The sequence below is a fragment of the Ursus maritimus genome, unplaced genomic scaffold (assembly GCF_017311325.1).
Source record: "Ursus maritimus isolate PB19 unplaced genomic scaffold, ASM1731132v1 scaffold_1, whole genome shotgun sequence".
Classification (NCBI taxonomy): Eukaryota; Metazoa; Chordata; class Mammalia; order Carnivora; family Ursidae; genus Ursus; species Ursus maritimus.
Window position 1 is genome coordinate 15,658,008 of NW_024423343.1, and position 24,304 is coordinate 15,682,311.

Here is a 24,304-nt window from a genome sequence, read left to right on the forward strand (position 1 = left end):
TGCAGAGGACTGGTTTCAGGAATATGTGACCTATGCAGTCGCCCCCCCTTCCCCCATGCTTACAAGGGCCCTGGGTTTGGTTTTTATGCTCTGTTGTGGCCATCTCACAATTTGTAATAATTTTTGAACATAAGAACTTGCATTTTTGTTTTGCACTGTGTTCCTCAAATTAGGCAGCAGTCCTGGGCAGCTGCTCACCATTTAGCAGAGACCCAGACTCTGAACTTCGTTTTAGGGACAGTTTGCTAGACTGTGCCTATGCTTTTTCTCGACTCTGTTCTTGAGGTTCACATTAACAATATCTAAACTCTCCTTAAACGTTTCTCGGTATCTGGTAATAAGATACTAAATTTAAATATAATTTCTCGTACAGGAGTAGAGTCTATACATTTGTAGGAATCCTGTAACACTTTACTATTATTGACTTTTAAGACACTAAGTCAGTTTTGGAATTTAAAAAAAAATCACATTTGTTAACAGATTTCCTCCTGTAAAAGGCGGGCAAAGTGTATTTGGAACCACATTAAATTTGATTCATTCATCAAACAAAAATGGAGGACCCATTAAGCGCTAAGCATGAGGGCCATAAAAATGGAATCATGCCTGTCCTTGTTTTCTAAGATCTCATAACGGACCTAGGGTGACAGAGTGACAGATGCAGGCAACAACGATTTCTGCCTGGGGGGCTTGGAGACAAAGTAGGGGAAGAGATTAACTATCCTTTAATAATGCGATACTGCACAGAGGGGCTTGGTGTCCAAGCGAAGACGTGGGAATGTACTTTAGGCTTTGAGTCATTAAGTCTTGGTCAAACTCGTGTTCTGACTCCCGTTTTATCACGTTTTCTCTCCCGTGCATTTAGCCTCAGCACCGCAATCAGATGAAGGCTCCGACATCGACTCCGAACCAGACTTGCCGTTAAAGAGGAAACAGCGCAGGAGCCGAACCACTTTCACGGCAGAACAGCTTGAAGAGCTGGAGCGAGCTTTTGAGAGAACCCACTACCCTGATATTTATACCAGGGAGGAGCTGGCGCAGAGGGCGAAGCTCACCGAGGCCCGGGTCCAGGTACTGACTCGAAATATCCACGTCCTGATTAAATCCGGGCAGGGAAACAGTGTCTTCTCATCTAAAGCAGATTTGATGTTCTTTTTAAAGATTTTATTTATTTATTTGAGAGAGAGCGAGAGCGCAGAGGGAGAGGGAGAAGCAGACTCTCTGCTGAGCAAGGAGCCCGATGTGGGACTCGATCCCAGGACCCTGAGGTCATGACCTGAGCCGAAGGCAGACGCTTAACCCACCGAGCCACCCAGGTGCCCCTAAAGCAGATTTTAAACCCGGAGAAGAAATATGTTAGGAATGGCACTGCACTGTGAATTGTAGCCTTGAGTAGTACAAAGTTCCCACCACGTTCTCTCTAGTGCCTTTTCTTTGTCTTCTGCCTTGTCCTGATGGCACGATCGTGACCTCTTTTTTATTTTTATTTGTATTTGCCCTATCACCCCCACCGAATCTAGTTTGTTTTAGGTACGTCTATCGTATCCAGCAGTATTTTACTTTGCTAACCAGTCAGACAATTTTTTTTTCTCACTGAAGAAGTTGGTAAGTCTAATCAAATTTGTCGACGTGATCAATATGTTTGGCTCCTTCTCTGTCATGTGTTGGATACAAGTATTTTATGCGGATAGATTTTAAAATGATCTATTTGTTCTCTTTGCATTTTTAGGGTTGTTGTTGTTATTGTTATTTACAAAAATATGCATTCTTATTTTAGTCTTTGGTTGTCATTAATAGGAGAATACGATTATTTCAGATATAACACCCAGAAGCGTGTCAGTTCCTGTTCAGGAATCCTTGTTACGGGGGCGCCTGGGTGGCTCAGTCGTTAAGCATCTACCTTTGGCCCAGGGTGTTCTGGGATCGAGCCCCGCATCCGGCTCCTCCGCTGGGAGCCTGCTTCTTCCTCTCCCACTCCCCCTGCTTGTGTTCCCTCTCTCACTGGCTGTCTCTCTCTCTCTGTCAAATAAATAAATTAAATCTTAAAAAAAAAAAAAGGTATCCTTGTTACACACGGGCCACTGTATGGACTTCAAGGGGGGTACATAGATAACAGCAAACAAATTGTGAGTGGCCCCCTTGTGCCAGAAATATGGTTAATGAAATAAACACGAATAATTAAAAAAACCCAGATGTGATAAGTACCAGAAGAGAGAAACAAAGTGCAGTGGGAGTTGAGAAGAGGAAAGAATGAGATATTGCTGGATAACAAGAGAGGCTCACAAATAGGGCAGATTTAAGATGAACTTTTAGAGCTAAATAGAAATTCTCTGGACAGGGAGGGCGGGGAGAGTACATTAGTAAGAGGGAATAATGTGAGCAAAAGCACGGAGAGTTGGACGCACCTGAGTTACATACCTGGTGATCTTTCATTTTTGTTCATGTCAAAGGAATAGTTCAGTTTGGTTGGAGGGTAGGGAGAGGTAGGGTGGCGCGGAGGAATATGGTTGGAAATCTAGGCTGAGGACATCCTGTGGAGGGCTTGGGTTTCAGGCAAGGGCTCTCACAATTGTGATGGGCAGTGGAGGCTGTGCTCATGAACGGGTCAGGAGCCATCGGAACGGAAAGGAAAGGACAGTGGCAAAAGGTATTCAGAGGTGGAATGTAGGCAACGGATTGCGTAAGCAGGAGTTGGGTGGAAGGGTGAGTGAAGAGAAGAGTCACAGATACGTGGAGGCTTATAGTGCAGATATTTTACAGCTTTTTATTGACTTGGTCTACTTGTTACATTGGGGTACAGTGTTCCTCTCCAGAATTGACCACCACTAACCAGAAATTATGATGGTTTACATAAATAAATATTGTATGGTATAATACTATATGTAGTGTATGTATCATGATATCATATAGAACAATGTTATAAATATCGTATATATCAAATCTGATTGCTTTTATTACAGTTCTGTGATTACCTGCTTTAAATCTGAAGTCAGATCCGTTCCCACCTCCATTCTTCCAGCAAACCTTTCTAGAGTGCCCATTGCATTCCAGGATTTGATCCCTATATTCCCTGTCTGGCCAAGCCCACATCCCGAGTCTGTCCTTTAGACAGATAGGAGACCAGTTCTGCACTCAGTCAAAAAATAAACACTGATTTTAAAGAAGTAAAACAGAGAGTGATGGAAAACTGAAAGTGTTCCGTGTTGTTTTCTGTCCTTCTTGCCTTTGCCAAAAACGAGGATGGGAGACAGACTGACTCTCAAACCCATGCAGCTTGTGCAGTGCCCAGCGTTCACATCTGGTTCAGTGAATGTCAAAGGAGAATAAGAAAGGCCCATTAACTTGCAGAGGACATGGGATCAAACCAATAAAGAGTGGTTCATATTTTTCTATACAGTGACCTCCTCTCCGAAGCAGGGCCCTCATTAACCTAACAGCTGTCCTAATGTGGCTTTAACCCGGTGACTCTTGACATTCCTTATGGCTTCGTTAGTTCCCTTGAGACACATCACGTCTTGCACCACAGCTATGATCTACGGCCTAGCAAATTCCCTACAACACCCAGCATATGGATCTTTTACTTAACACAGCAGGAAAAAGAAGGGAGTAGTTAATCACTGATTAAAATGCCAGAACAAAATCCTTTAGTTTTTAGAAGGATCTGGGAAAGCAGTAGCGACGTCAGCTCCGTCAGCTCCGTTTGAGTGATAGCCAGAAAGTGTGAGTTAGTTTAATTTGGGGCACCTGGGAAAACCAAACACCCAATGAAAAAAAACCCCTCAAACAAGTCTACATTCTTTTTTTTTTTTTTTTTCCCTCCTGAGTAAAATATTTCTGAAGTCTTCTGGCTAGAGATGACACTAAAAGCTATAATAACTTAGGCCTTTGTCAGTATTTCATAAAAATTTGTTTAGCCCGTAGCTCTGTTGTGTTTATCACAGCCCAATCTGAGGACACACTCTGAGAATTACTGTACACCAAAGACTCATTTGCCTAATTCACCTCCTGGGTGTTATTATGCAAATAACGGCAAGCATTAAAGTTTCGTGGGGGAAGAATGCAAATATTTATGATGTGCAAGAATTCTAGTAAATATTCCATCTAAGAACCCCACAAAGCAGGGAGGTAGCGCTCTTTGCCACCAAGATGATGGAAGACAGCAGAGGAAGCTGCTGGAGGAGACAGCATTTAAGTAGGAGTCAGAAGATGTGGGTTTAGGTCTCAGCTTGCCAAATGTGTTCTGCTGAGCAAGTTACTTAACCCTGTTGTAATCCTGCTGGCTTCAGATTGTTTTTTCTTTTAATTTTAAAATATGGAGTAGGTTCGATCAGAGGGTCTCAGTCTGGGTCCACAGATGATCAGGAGAATCATGGATGGACTTCAAGAAATCGGGGAGACTTGAGATTTGTACACACAATTTTGTGCCTTTGCCTCTGCCTCTGTGTGTGTGTGTGTGTGTGTGTGTGTGTGTGTGTGTGTACACACGCATTAACTGGGGTGGCGGGGGGGTCCCTGGCTTTGTCATATTCTCAAATACCACTGCCCCCTCTCCTTTCCTATCCCCCAATTAAAAATAACTAGGTGCATGACTTCTCATCAGTAATTGGAGATTCTCACAGAAGCCCAATAGGGATGGACGGATGGATGGATGGATGGATGGATGGATTGATTTTAATTTGAGTACAGTTAACATGCAATGATATATTAGTTTCAGGTATACAGTAGAGTCATTCAAAAATTCTATATATTATTCAGTGTTCATCATGATAAAGGTATTCTTAATCCCTATCACCTATTTCACCCATCCCTGCACCCACCTGCCCTTTGGTAACCATCAGTTTGTTCTCTATAGGTAAGAGTCTATTTTTTTTTTTTTTTTGGTTTCTCTTTTTTTCTTTGTTTTATTTCTCAAATTCCACATATGAGTGAAATCATGTGGCATGTGTCTTTCTCTGACTGACTCATTTCACTTAGCATTACATTCTCTGGATCCCTCCATGTTGTTGCAAATGGCAAAGATTCCATTTTTCTTTTATGCCCTAGTAATATTCCATTGTATATGTATGCGCCATCTTCTTTATCCATCTATGGATGGACGCTTAGGCTGCTTCCATAATTTTGCTATGGTAAATAGTTTTGCAATAAACTTAAGAGTGCACCCATCTTTTCGAATTAGTGTTTTCATATTCTTTGGATAAATATCCAGTGGTGGAATTACTAGGTCATATGGTAGTTCTATTTTTAATTTTTTGAGGAATCTCTATACTGTTTATCACTATAGTGATCGTACCAGTTTGCATTCCCCCCAACAGTGCACGTGGGCTCCTTTTTCTTGACATCCTCACCAACACTTGATTCTTGTGTGTTTGATCCAATGGGGTTTTAAAGCCATCCAGCATGTCTGTATAGTTCAGAAGTTAGGATAGGTATGGAATATTTGGCCCTGAATTCCACAGTGATGGAAAAATATGATCATCCTGAAATTCTCTGCGGGAGTTTGCTGTTGGGATGACTGGAGATGCAGTTGAGTGTGCCTCTGTGTGTGTCCACGATCCTCTGACGTTCCTGGGAGTGTGGTGCTGCTTCTCCTCAGCCTTACGCATTCCTTCCCCAACCTGCTCTTCGTACAGTGGTCAGAGCTGGAAGCTGCAATGATAGAAGGGCTGGGAGAGTGTGATGTGGAAAGAAAGGGGGTGTAGAGTATATAAGAAGCTCCAGGGATGAGCAGCTGGTCCTGAATTTACTCACTTGGAAAGTACTATATTGGGCATTGGGTATCATCACATTAGATATCATTGAACCTAGAGTTTAATCTAGCATTTTATTTTATTTTTTAAAAAGATTTCTTTATTTATTTTAGAGAGAGAGAGAGAGAGCACATGTATGAGCGAGCATGAGCAGGGGGAGGGGCAGAGGGAGAGAGGAAGCAGACTCCCCAATCTGAGCGAGGAGCCTGATGCAGGGCTCAGTCCTACAACCCTGAGATCATGACCCAAGCTGAAATCAAGAGCTGGACGCTCACTGACTGAGCCACCCACGTGCCCCTAACCAAACATTTTAAATCTTGTTGTGAATTCTCTTTCTGAGCATTAAGTATTATGTTCTCTTCCCATTTTTCAAATTGCATTTGAAACAACCCATCTTAAATAATGTAGGTTAGATTGCCTTTGGGGACCACACCAAAAACGTGAACCAGTAATTTTTTTAAAAATAGGTTTTATTTATTTCCTTGACAGAGAGAGAGAGAGAATAAGCAGGTGGAGCAGCAGGCAGAGGCAGAGGGAGAAGCAGGCTCTCTGCTGAGCAGGGAGCCCAATGCGGGGCCCAATCCCAGGACCCTGGGATCATGACCTGAGCCGAAGGCAGACGCTTAACCGACTGAGCCACCCAGGCACCCTGAGAACCAATAATTTCTTGATGGGCAAAATTAGGCTTACACCATGAGACAGCACTAATCCATGAAACTTGGAAGCAAATTTGACCTAAGTCTCCATTCAAGCCAAACTGGCTTTCAATTATTTGAGGTGTTATTTGGGCACTTTCCTGTTTGCTCATGGGCACAAAAAGCTTGGGCTGTAGACCACAGAGCTAGGAAAACAAAGCAAGGCTTTAATTCTTGGGTGGCTAAGACAGAGATGGCAACATGACATTCATACTTAAGAGCTAACATTTATCGAACACGTAACATCTCTTAGGTATTCTTCCAAGGGCTTTGATTGTATCGTCTCATTTAATTGTCACAACAATCTTGTGAAGTAGTGTTTTTATTCCTCCCATTTAGTAGATGAGAAAGCAGAGGCCCACAGATGGTAAACAAATTGTTCAAGGTCACAGAGTTAGCAAGGTGGGGGGCCTGGGAGTCAACTTTTGCCTGGTTTGCATTTCAACTGTGTGAATAAAAAGTATTGCTATATCGTTTAAAGTACAAAGTTTTTGGGATGCCAGGGTGGCTCAGTCGGTCAAGTGTCCGATTCTTGGTTTCTGCTCAGGTCGTGATCTCAGGGCTGTTGAGGTTGAGCCCCGTGTCGGATTCCATGCTCTGCGGAGAGTCCGCTTGAGATTCTCTCTCCCTCTTCCTCTGTCCCTCCCCCCATTCATGCATTTCTCTCTCTCTCTCTCAAATAAATAGATAAATCTTTAAAAAGAAATAAAGTATAAAGTTTCCCCCAACTTACATTGTTGAGAGTCTGAACAAATTTCTTACTTACTTGACCCACGAAGAGAAAAATTTATGAAAACCTTATTCTTCTTTTGTGGGTCCTTATCTTTTTCCCCTAGTTATCATGATGTTATGAGGATCTTTCCATTGAAATTTTGCTTTGAAAATTCATTGGATATTATATTACTTTAGAAATGGGTCTGAAGATCGTGTCTGAGAAGCATGAATGTAGGTTTGTGGAAGGGCTCTGTAGAGAGACAGACAAGTAGGGAAAGNNNNAGGGGCAAATGAAAATGAACCAGATTGCAGTTCATCAAATGAAGTAAAAACTTGCTTTGTGGGAGGGTTTTGATGTCGTGTGACGTTATATAGGCAATTATCAGCATTTAACTGTAGCTAAGAGTGTTATTGAGTGTCGTCCGCCTCCTGCCCTACTTCCTTACCATGCCAGCTGTGGTGTGGCAGGCCAGGTCACGTGTGGGGAGAGTGAGATGACATTGAATTATAGGTCATAGAATTACATTTAACAGGTGAGAGCCAACTTTGTAAAACTTGTTCTTTCTGCCCTACTGGCTAAGACATTGGCAGAACACTCATACTCTCCTTTAGAACGTCAAAGGCCAGTTCGTTTCTGTGGCCATTGCTACTCTTTTCAAAACAAAGAGAAGTTTCTGGTAATTGTAACTGAGTCATCAATGCCTTCCACCCATTTTAGATGAACTTATTCAGTGTCATACACTCAGGCAGTTTATTTAGTGGATTATTCATTGATTGTTAGGAATTAGTGAAACAATATTGAAAGAGTTTTCTAAGACCTCTGAGTACTAAAGGGAACGCCTTTCAGTTAAAGATGGGGTCATAGCAGGATCCCAGGATCACTGTGCTTGGTCAGTTTGGATCTTTAAAATGAAGGTTATTTCAAGGGCACCTTTTTCCTTTTAAAAATAGCAGATATGTCTTTTATGAGTTTCAAATTATAAAGAAGACAAGGACCACTTTCTGATTTGCAAATTCAGTGTATGTGTGTGTGTATGTATGTATGTATGTATCTTTAATGCTACTTTTGGCTGACACAGCTGGTTTTAGGAGATGCAGAAGGCTGACAATGGCAAGATGATAAGAAGTCTGGTTAAATGGCCAACAACAGGAAGGAGAGTCCTCAGTCCTTAGTAGTCCCTGGTTCTCTCAGGAATAAACAGCCCTCTGGATTTATTTAGCCTAAATTTAAACATCATTTGAATTCCTTACACTGGCAGACTCTTGGACCTCCTGTTGAAGGTTTGTTTTTTAGTAAAGATTTGCTTCCCAACTGTTTCTCTTCAACTTTTATTGTAGGCGTAATAGATATTGTATTGTAAATATGAGAACTTTCTAATACAACTGCTGGTGGGTTTACTCAGTGTCTTCAGTATCTGATCGTTTTGGAAAAATGAAAACCCCCCAAACCTTTACATCCCTCGTCTTTTGGATATTTGAAGCTATCTGTAGAAAGTTTTGATGTTTCTTCTGATTTATTACTTGAGCAAATACATGTTTGATGTAAAAAAAAATGGGTTATGGAGGAGTTAGAATGATCTTGGATCAACAGTGGTTGAGATCGACAGAGTGATCAGGCATGGCCACCCACTGGATACATCACACCTGGTTTACTTATCTAAAGGTTACAGGAGGAAGTTGGCACAGAGAGATTGGCAGTGTTTTCTTTTAACAGCGGAAGTGCAAGCTCTGGGTTCTTCCTAAAGGATCTCACCAGTAGAATCGAGGCTAGTTCACTCCGAATGAGTGAAATCACATAGGAACTTTGGGAAACTCAGTGCTCTTCCCAGTCTAAAGTGGGAGATGCCCTGCACATAGGTTGGTTGAGATCGGTGTCGGAGACTGCTTCACCTGAGCCAGGTGTGACTTATTAATCTCAAGATTTTTAATGTAAAATATGACCATGGTGTGTGGTGTAGCACAGCATACTCAGGCACGAAAATGGCCCCGATTTCTTACCCTCTGCCCCCTTAGCCTGAAACAGCTCGTTCCCAGCACTTGGGCGCATCGTGGTAACAGATGCTCAGATTTGCAGTGAGCAGACACTGTTGTTGCCGACCTGAAATGGAGTGCTTGCTTGCTTATGGTTCTATTATCCCAGGTGGCAATTTATTAAGTTAAGTAAGACTCTAATTCAATTATATATCAACATGGGAAAATATTGACTTACCTTCTTTTCCTGTTGGAGACTTAAGGAGTATTAAATGTTAGTATTTTGAGGAAGTTCAAACAGCTTTCTTTACCAGCATCATACAATGTGCCTGGAGAAGACCAGACTCTTTTTCAGACAAATGCTTGGGTGAATAGCGAAAGTTTAAGCAGATGCCTTGCCAAAGTATTTGTTAAACTGGGCTTTCTGGCTCCAAAGGGGAGAAATTCCTGCCTCCACTCTTTTAGAAGTCTCCACAACTTCAGAAAAATTACAGTTGTGTAATTGTTAATTTTGTCCTGTAAGGAAATCAAATCTTACCTTTTCTTAGACACGTTGGTCTCCTGCATTATCACCTCCATCTGGAGTGACCTTTTGTTGAAATCATACCCATACTCTAAAATGAGTTCAAACTCTGTCTCTACTCAAAGCTTTCCCTGGTTCTCTGCATTTCCAAATGTGGAGCTTCTACCTCTCCTGAGCCTTTATTTCGGCTTCCTTGAGGGCTCTGTGCATTCCAGAGGATAAGTCTGAAAGTTACTGGGGTGCAGGGATCCTGTCTAATCCTACCATTTCATTCACCCCTTTTCCCCTCTGACTGCAAGCACGATCCTTCATCCATATGAAATTTTCAATGAACTTTCCATATAGGAATTAGAATATCTTTAATTGGTAGAAATACTCTATAATTTTGGGAGAAACATCACACATGCGCTCTGTCAAATCCTTCAAAGTTCTGCATTTAAGCTGCAGATGTAAAAACTGGGCAAGATGATGGGGCCCATTAAAAGCCTTGTATCACAATTCCTTAACATTTCAGATGTCCGGTTACGTTTCTTGCTCCCATTATCACCATTTGTCCCGGCTGCTTGCCAAAATACACGGGCTTTGAATTCTCTGAAGGCATTTTCTTACATTTCACCAGTTTTTTCTGAATGTACCTGCTTATCGTAGTTCTCGGAACAGAGTATTATAGGTGTTTAAAGCTGCGGTAGAAAGAAATGATACACGAATTATTTAAGGGATCTTCTTAGATAAAATGTTTTCATTTCTTGAAATACTCACCTCTTTGGCATTTATTTCCATTAAGATCAGAGCAATGTCTCAACTTTGAAAGGGGTGATAAAAGGGCTCCATTTCTCCTTCTGGTTAATTTATATGACGATATAGGAGCTATGCCCGTAATGACCATAGAAATGCAAAAACAGACTGATAAAATTATTAAACTCTAAGTTAGTGTGATAGGCAAGACCCAGTTAGGACATACGTCACGTACGGGTCAAGGAGGTTCATACATCCTCCCTACAGTGCTGTCATAGATAAAGGTGGATAGGTGCTGGTGACGGTGACCGTGGGGAGCTCCTGTGATTGCCACTCCTGCTCAGTCATCCCTGCCTGTGGTCATCCCGGGGTTTGTGGGGGGCTCTGCAGGACCATGGAAGGTTCAGGAAGCCCCTTTCCTGACCCCTGACATTTCACTCTCCTTTCTCCCCTGACAATACAACACAGAAGGTGGAGGGCTCTTGCATCTATTTGCCCTGTCAGTAAGGGGCCTTTAATCTGTTTTAGCATGAAAAATTCATTAAGAATGTACTCTTATTTCATCAGTGAAATCCTCAAATTTTAAATTAAATCCATAGGTTTGGTTTAGCAACCGCCGTGCGAGATGGAGGAAGCAAGCTGGGGCCAATCAGCTGATGGCCTTCAACCATCTCATTCCGGGGGGATTCCCTCCCACTGCCATGCCGACCCTGCCAACATACCAGCTGTCGGAGACATCTTACCAGCCCACAGCTATTCCACAAGGTATGGAGGGAGTCGAGGGGTTAACAGAGAACTCCCCATTGCTTTCTCAGCTGCTGGGAAATCTTCCTCAATGCTGACATTATTGCTGCTTGTGTGTTAATGACCTTATATCAGGTTGTCCTGAAGGTACCTGTCCCATTTCAGAAACATTGTTTGGTGACATAGTTGGATCTTTCTAGATGAACTGTGTTATAGTACTGTTTCAGTATTTTAAAATGAAACAAAACGATGAAACCAAACCAAAGAACTTTCCTAAATAAATATGCCATTTGCTTTTCCTTGGTTCAAATTTTACTTGTACATTGACACTGCCGTCGGGGATTCACGGAGGGTCTGTGACGGTTACTAACTCTAGTGGTCATAGAGCAAAGGTAAGCTTTGATCAGGTCACTATTGGATGGCACAGAGAGGTGAATGGGAACAGTGAGAAGACTGAATTATTTGGGATTATGAAAGATAGCATTGCAGGCATTCCACGCTAACATTTCAGTGCTTTGAAAGTGTATTTGATATGAAATGCGAGACTTGAGATTCTGACACTGGTTAAGTCTTACACTGATTCATAACGCTCACTACCAGAATGGGTTCATTCTCATTGCTCATGTGATTTCTGCCTTCGTGTTCTGGGTGAGTATGCCCTGAAAGTATATACATAAGTTACGTCCTTGCACTTCGGTGCAGAGACGTAGCTATATGGGTTATGATTGGTTCTATATGCATGTTAAGAAACGCAGTTTGAAATTCACGTTTGGTCTGAGCCATGGATACTCCTGGGGGCTTGGGGATGTGCACTTTTGCCCCGCACTTTTGCTGGGGGCCTGCAGGGAGCCTTAGCGCTGACCGTCTTCTTCATTGCAGCCGTGTCGGATCCCAGCAGCACTGTTCACAGACCTCAGCCGCTTCCTCCGAGCACCGTACACCAAAGCACTATTCCTTCGAACCCAGACAGCAGCTCTGCCTACTGCCTCCCCAGCACCAGGCATGGATTTTCCAGCTATACAGACAGCTTTGTGCCTCCGTCTGGGCCCTCCAACCCCATGAACCCCGCCATTGGCAATGGCCTTTCACCTCAGGTCAGTCCCGTGTTTCCAGACAGACGATTTGCTGTATACCAGAACCAAACAGTCAATTCCCCGAGGCGGTCATATAATGAATTGCCAAATTTAAACCATAATGTATTCTTTATACAAGCCACATGATTTCAGTTTTCTGGTTTCCTTTCTCTCCACCCTTCCTACGGGCTGTATCAAAAGTTGTAGCTTGGACTTACAACCCAAGTGATTATTAATGGAATCAGGGAGATTCTGTGTTTATGCCTCGTTGTCAAGGCGGTGGTCAACTCCACTCGCTAGTTCTGAGCTTTGGGTCAGAAGCTCACACACATTTTTTGTTTGTTTGTTTTTTTAAAAAAAAGGTATTTGATCAGCTGATCTGGTTGTGAACAAAAGCACCTAACAGGAAAACACCAAAGCTTTTATAAAACAACTGGAGAGGAAGCAGGAGAGTTGTGTGGAGAGAGACTAGCTGATGACTCCAGAGCTCTGGGATGAATGAGTTATAAATGCACAAATTAGGAGAATTACTGCTACTTTGGGAATATATAGATATTTGAATGTTGTAATTGTTTTTCTAATTTGCATTGGACTAAGAGCCTTTTTTGAGAGATCATATTAATAAATTGCCTTGATAATTGCATGTCAGAGGGTTGGATAAATTTCCTCCATGTGGCATCTGTCTGAGGTTGACATTATTAGCAGTTGTTTAAATACAGATCGCTTGATTTTATTAGAGAGCTCTTGGCCCAGGTGGCGAGGATAGTTGCCCGCTAAATTTGGAGAAATGTCACAAAGGGGTTGCAATCTATAATTGCGATCGAGAATCTCTTCAGGGCCGGGAGTGAGAGTTTTAACAGCTTTATCTTTTCTTAACCCCCTTTTTCCTCTTGGTGGTTAGAAAAACAGAGAGAAGCTCAGAATGACAGAAATGAAAAGTGAAAAGACAATTATACTCAATTACACACTAATCACCGACTATCACCGCCGCCTAAGCACCAAGAGGGCATTCTAATAGGCAGAAAATGAGATTTTAATGGCACAAAGGGTGGCCAAAATAACGACTCCTATATCTTTGCCTTCTTCGTTTTCTTCAACTTGTGGTTTGCGTCTTGGGAGTGCAGTTCCTGGGCTCTGCACAACGGTGATAACTCTGAGCAGCTGAAAAGTTCAAAGCCGTCGGAGTTGAAAAGAATGAATAGCAAAGGCAATGAAATAAACATTTCTGCCTAAAGGCAAAAGTTCATAAATCCTTTTTTGTAACAGTCAATGTAATTAAGTTTCATAGATTCCTATAGCACATCCTGGGATAAGAAATAAGAGGTGGCTTTAAACCTCGGCCGAAAAATAACAACATGAAAACAATGAACGTGCCTTCCTACAGGACTTTAATAAATTTAATTTCCAAGGGCTGGCATTTGTGAATGTGATTTTGCATGAAAATCATGGACTTAAATTAGTAGATTCCTCTTTAAAATGCCCAGATTTATAGCATAGAAGCTTCTTCCGCAGTTTAGAGGGAACGTCAGAAGTAGTTATCTCTGCGGTTTTTAACATCAGTCGTTTGGGACCATAGCAGGGCTTTTTCGAACATGACTGGGTTGAAAGTTTTCATAAAAAGTAAACTAACCCTGACTGCTTCTGCAAGGTGAGACCCAGGACTCCCTTGGCATTTCTTTTGTGTTCAGTCAGAACAGAAATAATGACACGAATCTGTATTCTCGAACTGGTAGTCCTAGTTTCTTGCAAGCGTATGAGCTTGTATGTTCTAGTAAGTGTATTCTGCTTGACTCTCTTCTATTCTATTAGAATTATGTTACTGGAATCACTGACACAGTCTTGAAACTGTTCATCTTTGATTTGATGATTCCAGAGTTGGCAGTAGGGTGGGAATCATTCCAATATCAAGCAATGGAAAATTCCACAGGCAACTCTTCCTGTATTTCTTTATTATGCTCTTACGTATTATGTTAATTCCTTACTTATTCCTCTGTACATATCCCGGAGATTTTGCATTTCTACCACATCTTTCCTCCTGAAACCACCACTAGGAATCCGAATTGTCTTAGTACTTACAGCGTCCTCAGTGAGTTAGAAAGGGGACAGATAATATAATGAAGTCCTTCCTTATTTCTTTAGGCAGAGTCGGGGAACAAAAGACGATGAGCGGACCAGAATCATGCCAAACATATTTTAAAAACAACAGAGTAGGAGAAATGGAAATGAAAACTAGGATTTCTAGAGCCTTGGGGTTTATCACTTCTCAGCATTGCCTCTATTTAAGCAAGGGGGACCAACCCGACTTTTGGTTGTCTGGCTTTATTAGGAATATCCTAAAGAAAATTCGAAGATAAGAGCCCACTTCGAACAGCCTGGTTTACCTGTTAACTAAAGGAGAGAGAAAAGAAAGGCCCTTCAGTCCCACTGCTGATTATGTAGAAGTGCTCATTACTATATTGGATCATACGACATTCAAAAAGGAAGTAATTCTACCATTTTTCCTCTTCCTTTTCTCCTCTACTTCCTCTGCTTCTCTCTGGACATCTAATATGCAGACGAATCAGGCGAGGCTCAGAGAGCTTGAGGCCTGCTGAAGACCACCAGGCACTAGAGAGAGAGTTGGGGCTGGAACGTGGGACCCTTGGCTCCTAGACTAGGATCGTCCCCATGAGAGCACATGGTCGGGCAGAGAGGGACAGGTTTCATGATAAATAGAGGCAGGGGGCTTTCATCACATCTTAAAATCATTTAGTAGAGATGAGTTTTTCTAAGCTTTTGGGTTCAGGTTAAGTGACACTCTTTTTGCTAATATGCTCTTTACCTGCATTTTTGCTTTACACACTTTCCTATCAATCTTTTAACTTCCCCTGGTAGTAAAGGTACTGCATGTTTATTGTAGAAAATGGAAAAAAAATTTTTTTAAGTGGCTCCAGAGTAGAAAAAAGAAATTCCCCCGGGGAACCGCTGTTAATATTTTTACATATTGCCTTCCAGCTCTTTTGGGCCTTATGCCTTTAAAAAAAGTATAATTGAGATAATAGTGTATATAGCTTTGCATGTTGTTTTCTTTCCATCTTTACATTTCAGCATTGGTCTTTCCCTCCACCAAGTAACTTACATGAAATTGATTTAAAGGCTTTTGAGTTATTTCAGTGGGTTCACTGTAGATTTTTTTAGTGGAGGCTGTTTGACATGTTCAAAATAATGTGTGCATTGCATTTGACTTTCTTCCTAGTGGTGCTGGCCATTCAGACTTGGATCTCATGAGAATTGTTTCTCTGTGTGTCTGTGTCTGTTAGTTGGTTATCTTCCGGAGTCTCGGACATAACTGCTCCCTCAAGCCAAGATTCCTCCAAAGCTTGGAATCAGAGCTATCAGCCCAAGGGTATTTCTTAAACGCCCTCAGCGCTTTTCTCAGGGAGGATCTCAGCCTCATGAGGGACAGGTGTGAAACAGTGACTCGGGAAGACCACACCTGTCCAGCTGGTCAGATTTGAGCAGCAATAGACCCACATGTTATTTGACAAAAGATCAGGATATTGACAAAACCTTTTAGAAACTTGGGGCAATACCCTTCCTCAAGTTTATCTTGTTCCAAGGGAATCAGTAACTACATCTGAAAAATATGGCCATTTTTTTGGTGGAAAAACTGAGACCACTGCAGGACAATCATCTAAACGGCAGGGTGAGCAGCTGAGGACTTAAGATCCAAATCTCTCTCTCTTCCAGTTGTTACTAATTCTCGTATAAACTCAAATGACACATTTCGCTTGCCGAAGAAGTGAAACGGCTTAGCGAGTCTTCCATAGGCTCCGGCACTGATATTTGACCTGATTTTCCTGCAGGCATTGTCCAAAGGCTTCACCAAATGGACGGGTTGCCTTTACATTCTTCCGGAGACTGATCTGTTGGGGGAATCTGAGACAAGAGTCCCAGGGATGGGTGACAGAGGAGATAGGCTATGACCTCAACCTTTTTTGCTGTCTCTGAATTGCATTTCGTCTGAACCACGTAACCCTTGTAGGAGATGGGGCTTCTTACACTGAGTGACAAACAGCCTCCGAGAAGACCATTCAAGTCACTCTAGCGAGGGCTTTCCCCTGCAGTAGCAGCCTTCTATGTAAAGGTTGTGTTCTCCTGGTGTGGGGACCATACAGAAAGAACACAGGGAAATAGAGACCAGTATTTCCCCTCCAGACCCAGATGGCACGTTCCCAGCACCTTGCTGCACATGGAGGAGAGAAGAAGGAATGCTGACTTGGAATACAGAGCGCCAGGGAAATCCTACCACATGCTTAAGACATGAGACTAATTAACATTTGGCCCATGTTCTTCCAATTAACTTCCCTTTGCAAGAAACACTACCCTTACTGCTCCCCCACACAGAACCAAACCCCCAAAACAAGGCCAATTAATTTAACAAACTTTTATCATTTCGTGCCACACCCCCATCCCATGGCTGTAATCGCCATAGTTTTTGGTAACAGCTTCGAATGATTTCTTGAGTGAAATACAGTATCAGTGGGGTTACATGATTTCTAGAAAGCTTTTTTTTTTTTTTTTTTTTACTGTTCTGTTGTATACAAAAATGGGCCAACTTGGCTGCATTTAGGGTTCATCAACCATTGCAAATGATTCTTCAAATGTTTTGGGTTTGGTAAAACCTAAAACACATTTTGCCAAGCACTTTTCCTCCTTAATTTTTCAAACTGTGTATTTTAGGGAAAATTTGATCCATATGGTTTTGATTCATTTACTCTTATATCATTGACATTTTTTTTTCCTACGGAGCCATTTGATATCCAAGAAGCTTTCTGAGCCTTTCCTACGTTCATTTTAAGCATTTTCCTCCTTAAAAAGAGGAAGTCCTCTTTGCAACCTCAGAGGCCATAAATTTTGAGTACTCTCTCAATTCGGCAATACTTAAAAATACATTTGGCATAAATCTGGATTATTATGAACACATTTTATGTTTAGAGCAGATGGGCAGATTTTCGTTTCTGATTTACGAGTGAAACCAATGACAAAATAAGAAAATGGGCTGAAACTACAAAAAAAAGTTTTGTTTTGAGGAACGTTTAACTGTTATTAATAAATCCCTACGGTAAGAGCTGTGCTTAGAGGCCTCATTTCAAATTTTCGTCCAGGTCTTGGATAAGATTTAATTGAATAACCAGTACACCTGTCTTATTTCATGGATAATCTACTGAGGAAAGAAAAAAATTCTCGCAAAGCCTGTGTACCAGGCTTAAAAACGCTTGAATGTTTGCTCGCGGCTCCACACCTCAGGAACAAAGCACAGGTCTGCACATCTCATCAAGCCTGTGGACCATGCATCTGTTCCGTCTGGTTGCAGGACCATGGCTCTGTGGGGAATGGGATGGACCCAAGAAAGAGCAGATAGATCGTGGCACTAACGAGACTGTGGTTAATGGCGGAGGACAACCGGGATCAACTTTTGTTCTTAGCCACATTTTACAAAGGAAAACCTCCAACTCAACCAGCCATCCAGTTGCTTTTAAAGAATAATATTAAAATTGAGATTATTAGTGTGTAATGTATGTAAATTGCATATTTCGTGGCAGCCACGCTTTATTAGGATGCTTCTTCATTTCATGCATATATGTATTAGACCGTCGTGGTTCCATTTCAAATCAGATTTCAATTGCTCCGCACAGTTTCTTTTGACAAACATTTGTTAATCCCGACACTTATTAGGGAGAAGCATTTAAGTGTTAATAGGTGTACACGAAACTCAAGACTGCTTTTGATTTTGCTTGTCATTTTCTGCACCGCAGTGTTCACAACGATCTCAGATTCCTTAGCTCCAAGGCAAGATGATGGTTGTTCTTTGTCCCGCGAGGGAATAAGGGCTTACTACGGGATCAGCTTGTTCCGTGGAGGCGGTATCGTCATTAAGAACGGGTGTGATGGGTACTTTTCGGTTGCATAGAAGGAGAAATCTTTTTCACTGTGGCGTGGTAATTGCTTGACCTTTTCTTGTACTGCCGGTCCACGGCAAAGCGGTAAGATTTACCCTGGTGGCGGGGCTGGCTCCTGTTTCAGGAGAGCTATTTTTCTGGCTGCTTTCGGGCACACATGCAGAAGCGGCTCGATGCCAGGCCATTTGTTTTGTCCATTTCACACACAGGTTGCAGACTCGGCACCCTCAGCCCTCCTTTATCATTGCGCAGAACCAGACAAGCAGGTGGCCTGCCACCAGCCCGTTTCCCAACAGAGGCACTTCCTTCCCTTGACACTTTCCAGAAATTCACCTGTGGAGGAAAATGGAGTGATTTTGATTAGAGAGATTGGTTGGGTGTCAAACAAAGCTCGGACAGAGAGACATTCCATGCAAAAGTGGCAGTCCCTCCAAAGCTTGAGCCTCCTTCGGTTTCACTTCTGAAGCAGCCCATGAGCTCAAAACCAGGGCTGCAGGAGCCTCACGTGTTTACGAAGGCTCCAGGATGTTTATGATCATAAATGAGCCTATTTCAGCTACAGCAGAATAACTGGGGACCATTTGCATGTTTCCACTCTGCCATGCTAGGTTTTCGCGATGCTCTGCTGCGCGGTGAAAACATTGCTGCTAATCCATTTGTTGAATCAGTGCAGGCTGTAATTGACCCGGTGCCTTTGGTTTTTCTCCGAAGGCTGTGGTTGCTCCCCTTAAAGAAGAGGAGGCGAGCCCTGGTTTATGTCAGCTCTGGCCGCAGCGTCTTGAGTTAGTTACAGATTGGGAGAATTTTGCAAGAAACAACTACTTGGCCCAAATCTCCTTTTTTTAAAGAAGGGAGGGAGCAGCATCAATGACTGAATCTTACATCATCTCACTGAAATGAGCCACAAACAAACCTTTCTTGCTGAATTACATTTTTTTGTGTGTCTGCTGAATTGATTTAAAGAGAAACTCCATCAGCTACTTTCCCCCATACGTTGGACAAATCAAATGCAACAACCCCGTGGTTTGGGGGCCCATTTGAATTCCTTTAACTTTTAGGGGAGAAAAAAAATTGAGTGTGATTGCTGGGTCTATAACTAAGCTACTAGAATAAAAAGTTTTTCTTTGTAGTCAGTTAAAGCACAGGAAAGCCATGCTGGATTCTAGTGTGAGGCCAATGGTCTGAATCAAGCCTTTATATGTGGTTGGAATGCAATGTAAAGCTTTTAATTTATTACTGCATTTGCAAAATGGCAATATCTACAGAAATCTGAATACTTGCATATTTATTCAATTAGGGGCTGAATGTGTGCTTTGTACTGCAGACACAGAAGACTGGATTTACTCATTAGTTGTGTACTATTTTTTGTTTTCTTTTTTTCTAAAGAAATCTGTTTCTGCAAAACAGTCTGGGTCTCATCAGAGGTGTGTATTTTTCAATGTACAGTATAATTTTTAAAAATCACTCTTGACATTTAGCTAGAGTTCAGTGAACTAGAGTTTCTGAGGTTAGTGATTGCACTGTTCCCGCTGGTCAACGAGAACGATGGGCAGTTGCGAGACAGTGCATTTTGCAGACTCCCAGGGTAGGAGTTCCACCTGGAAGGGAATATTTCCTACCTGTGACAGGATGGCAGCCTGTCCCCGGCACTGAACTAATGAAGGAGGCAGGCATTATTTCAAGAAATAACTATCTTCTTACCTCACAAAAAACTGAGGTCTCATTTTGGGCAGCTTGCATTAAAAAAATCTAATTAAACTCTGGATTTAAAAATCGCCTGCAGCGCTGGGCCTCTGTGTGTGTGTGTGACTCCACAGGAAAATTTCTAGATTGGTGGCAACTCTGTCATGACTCTTGCAGGCAGAATTTTTTCTTTTTGCCTCTGTTGAGGTCCACTGGTGTGTCTGTACCTTGTGAACACATGTACCACGCTGTATTATCTGATAATGTACGCATTCCCCTCTTCACTTCTAGAGGAGTGGTACTAGGTCCTAACATCTTGGAACACCCAGGAACCAGGCAGTGCCTCATCATAAAGGTTTCTTCCCCGTAGTGGGCTCCTTGAAAGGTGGTTTGGGGAAATGGATTCTGAATCAACAATTTGATACATGTTCCAAATTATATCCCTTTGTCTTCCAAAGTCCCAGGGCACATCAGCCTACTAAAGGCTCTGACAAGTCTTGCAGTATAGAAACATGTTTGTTTCACTCCGTGTTTTCTGATTTAACTATGGAGCCCTTCTGTTGAGTATCAAACTACCAAGTTTTGCGGAACATTTCCCAGGAGAATAAGAGAAAACACGGGTGGAGATCCGCTCACGATTTGTTCATGTCTAAAATGCTTCCCTTGATTTTTTTTTTTCATGAGTGAATCTTCTTTCTATGTAATGTCTGATGTTATCTTCTCCTTCCACACATTGTACCCCTCTCTGTCTAAAAACTTAGCAGGTGGGTTGGGGCGCCTGGGTGGCACAGCGGTTAGGCGTCTGCCTTCGGCTCAGGGCGTGATCCCGGCGTTCTGGGATCGAGCCCCACATCAGGCTCCTCCTCTGGGAGCCTGCTTCTTCCTCTCCCATTCCCCCTGCTTGTGTTCCCTCTCTCGCTGGCTGTCTTTATCTCTGTCGAATAAATAAATAAAATCTTAAAAAAAAAAAAAAACTTAGCAGGTGGAAGAGTAATTTTAAAGAAGAAGCTGTGAGCTGCTTACTAATGTTTAGATAGGGAGAGAAGGGCGTAAATAAAGGAAAGAAGTCCTGTTTAGTGACTCGATCGCAGTGTGGGTGTAGCTCATTGATCTAAAGAAGGAGCCTCGAGGTCAAAAGCACCAGATTTCAAAACGAATCAGCCACTTGCTAGCTGTGTGTCTTCGGGCAAGTTGCTTACACTATCTTCGCTTCTGTTCCGTTTTCCTGTTAAACGGGGAAGATAACAATAACAAAAAATTGTCCAGTAGAGCTCGGCTGAGAAGCGCAGTACTTTGGAAATTTGGAAATGCTTTTTATGAAGCAATAATATGAATTCAACGGGGCTTTCACTACTGTTTACTCCAAAACAACCCATGAGCCTCCGACAAAAACCAAAAACTTTGTTTGTCCCTGCCAAAGAAGGCAAAGGTGGAAACTGAGTCATATCAAAAGAAAGGCAGGTTCTTGGTGGAGTGGAGGGTTTTCAGTTGTTCTGTCCATTCCGAATGCAGGAATTGTCACGTACCTAAGATACAACAGGCCCCAGAAGTGCAATGTACACAACTCGGTTTCGTTTGAGAAATTCACATAACAATAACATAAAAACTCACTACAGTAAGAATACGAGCCAACTGTCCTTTATTCCATGGGCCTAGAGGTGGGGAAAGAACAGGGTTATCCTGATGGTTTCCTTTTCTTAGTCTCACTTCGATTTACTGAAATACAATATCGACATGGACACGTTTTTAAAAAATCTACAGCCAGATTCTGTGGTACTGGATGCCTTAAAGGTAAGCGAATCTGATAAAAGCTATGCTTCTCTCTTCAGTAAAGAATAGAGGCAGCTAAGACAACAGGTACAATGGAAAGATCTTAGAAAATAAGGGACAATCTAACCAAGTAATTTTGAGCTACCAATTGGGGAATATTCTTTTAATCACTAAATTACAAAGACACTATTTGGTCAAGACCTGTAGGAGCAGATTTGGTTTCTGTAGCTCAAAGAACTATGTAAGTGGTTTCACTGTGGACCCTGGATGTTTCCAGCATAAACATCAGTTTCCTGTGCGATAAGGAGACACAGCCACCGTCCACCTTGTGATCAAGGACGTAAGAAAATTTTCAGTAGAAAAGCAACACAACATCTTTGTTGGCTCAGCATCCCTGGAATTGGGTAAGGGAGGGAATCGAGGTACATAGGATTTTAGCTTAGTGGGGTAGTAGCTTCTGGTTCTTGGAAGACTGTATTCTCAGACGTCCCCTGTCTGTAGAGTTACTGCAAATTTCCCTGCATCTTGGATGGATGCTTATCCTGCCTTACCACAAAGCCTGTGAAACGGGCCAGAACACATTTCCTAAAGGATATATTCATTCTTAGACTTTTGCAAGGCTGTCCTCTGCTTTCCCATGGTTAATAGAAATAGCCTTCTTGACATCTACTCATTAAATTAGTATCACTTGTCTTATCAGTTGACTCTCTCCTCTACCCTGAGAACATACCTTCTTTCCCATGAAGAGAAGGATAGGGAACCTTCTCTTCTGTAATCTTGGGCATTTAGTAGATGGAGTCTTATGACCTTGACTTTGGGCAGCCATAGAAAAATTTGCCTACATCACACATGGTCTGGAAGAAAGAAGAGATGTCCTTGTTGAGATGGGCCACTGTTTTCCTCCCTTAGTAGGTTGGAGTACCTGTCCCCCGTGTTGTTAGCGTGTTGGTGGAAGGGAAAATCTCGGGGGAAAGAGAATACAGTGTAGCCCAACATCCTTTGTTTCAGAGGGGCAGAGTTTAGGACCGTCTTTCTAAAAGCCAGCGTGGACTTCTAGTCTGTTTTAAGTTTTCTTGTGTGTGCGTGAATGTTAGAGCTGGGCAGTTAAGGTGCACGCAGGAGTGGTCATGAGGGTGAATGAGCCCCGCAGTTCCTTGAATGCAGGTTGACTTTATGGGCAATTAGGGATGAAGTTTTAATCCATCTCCCTGAAGTACTGTGGGATGCCCAAGTGTAGAGCTTTTCCCTTTCTAGATTCGGAATCCCAGGTCCCAGAGGGTCAATTAATATTTAGCAAACATGTCCTGAAGTCGTCATGAAATTAAACCAAGATATATGTTTGATTTTCCACAGTCACGTGTTCAGGCAGGGTTTTGAAGTGGTGATGGGTTTGAGCGCTTACCTTTTGGAGGGCTGCTGTGGTGGTGGGGAGAGTTAACAGCAGGTAATGCCATTCCTCCCAGAGAGAGTTTGAGACTCTGTGTTAAGTGATGAATGAGGGTATCTGACCCACATCTGTTTTCCATTAGAATGGAACATTGCCCTGACATCGTTAGGAGCATTTGTCAAGATTCCCTGGACAGAGCTTCTGTAAATTACATGCTGCAAATGTGTCAGGGTCAGATAAGAGGATATCATTAACTCCCTCAAGTTTACTCAGGGCTCTGTCAGTCCATCTTAATATGCTAACAGCCAACGGTTTTCCTTGAGCCGTTTTGTTATATTTTTCATTCATAGAAGAAAAAAAGTCGATGCTCTTCCCCCCCCACCCCCAATATTGCACATGTTCTTTTCTCATAAATCATATTAATTGTAGACATGGTCACAAAGCATATTAAATGCAGGCATGCGTAAATGAATTAAAACATATGAGAATTTTATTATGACCCATGGTGGGTCTAACATAGTCAAATACCAACTCTGTTAACTGGCATCCTTTTTCATTTGGGTGGAATAAGCTTCTTCTTAATGGGCTTTATTTTATTGATAATAGATGGACATGATTATCGTTGGCTAGACGTAAACAAGACGTGTGTGTGTGTGTGTGTGTGCGTGTCATTATTGCACGCCATTTCTATGCTGAGTCTTTGCCTGGATCTGTGGTTTAGTCAGCAGTGCCTAAAGGATATTGCTTTCAATTTAACAGCTTAGCTCTATTGAGAAATAGGTACTCTAAAGAATCGAGGAAATAAAAGTTATTCTGTGATTGGTCATAGGGCTGGAGATTAAATCACATCTATCAGAGTTTATCTGAGATGGTACTGACTGCATTCTTTACAAATAAAACTTAGAAGTGCAGGTAGCATAGGAGCCACGGACGTCTGGCATTCAGACTCTTGAATCATGCATTAAACATAGCTACTTGCAACATGTAAGCTAAGCAGTAAAATAAAAAATAAGGGTGTGTTCAGCTGGACATTTTACAAACACTGGTTTTCTATCTGGTTAGGTAAGGAAAGGTCAGGCATGCCCTTGCCGTAACTGTGGGTGTGGGTGGGAAGGTCACCATACTTACCTTAAAGAAACTTCTGCCCTCGGGCAACTTCCCTCTTACAGCTTTTAAACAGACAGGGCCAAAAAATCTAATTATTTAGATTCTAATCAACTGCAGGATCATTCCTAAGGCATTTGAATCTGAAGGCAATGTTCTGGTTCTCAGTTGTTCAAATTTAGGCTTTTGCAGGCTCCAAGATACAGTCACTGAAATTTA

General features: G+C 42.2%; 1 protein-coding gene across 5 annotated transcripts in view; it reads left to right on the forward strand.

Moving 5' to 3' along the window:
• PAX3 (paired box 3) overlaps window positions 1-24,304 on the forward strand; it is a 93,348-nt gene that overhangs the window by 62,796 nt on the left and 6,248 nt on the right. For 3 of the 5 annotated variants that reach the window (XM_008690416.2, XM_040639934.1, XM_008690417.2), the window contains exons 5-7: window positions 863-1,068; window positions 10,982-11,147; window positions 12,006-12,220. In XM_008690416.2, the coding sequence (XP_008688638.2) occupies window positions 863-1,068; window positions 10,982-11,147; window positions 12,006-12,220 (587 nt within the window). The remainder of the gene's footprint in view (window positions 1-862; window positions 1,069-10,981; window positions 11,148-12,005; window positions 12,221-24,304) is intronic. The other 2 variants (XM_040639948.1, XM_008690418.2) reach the window with 1 other exon arrangement.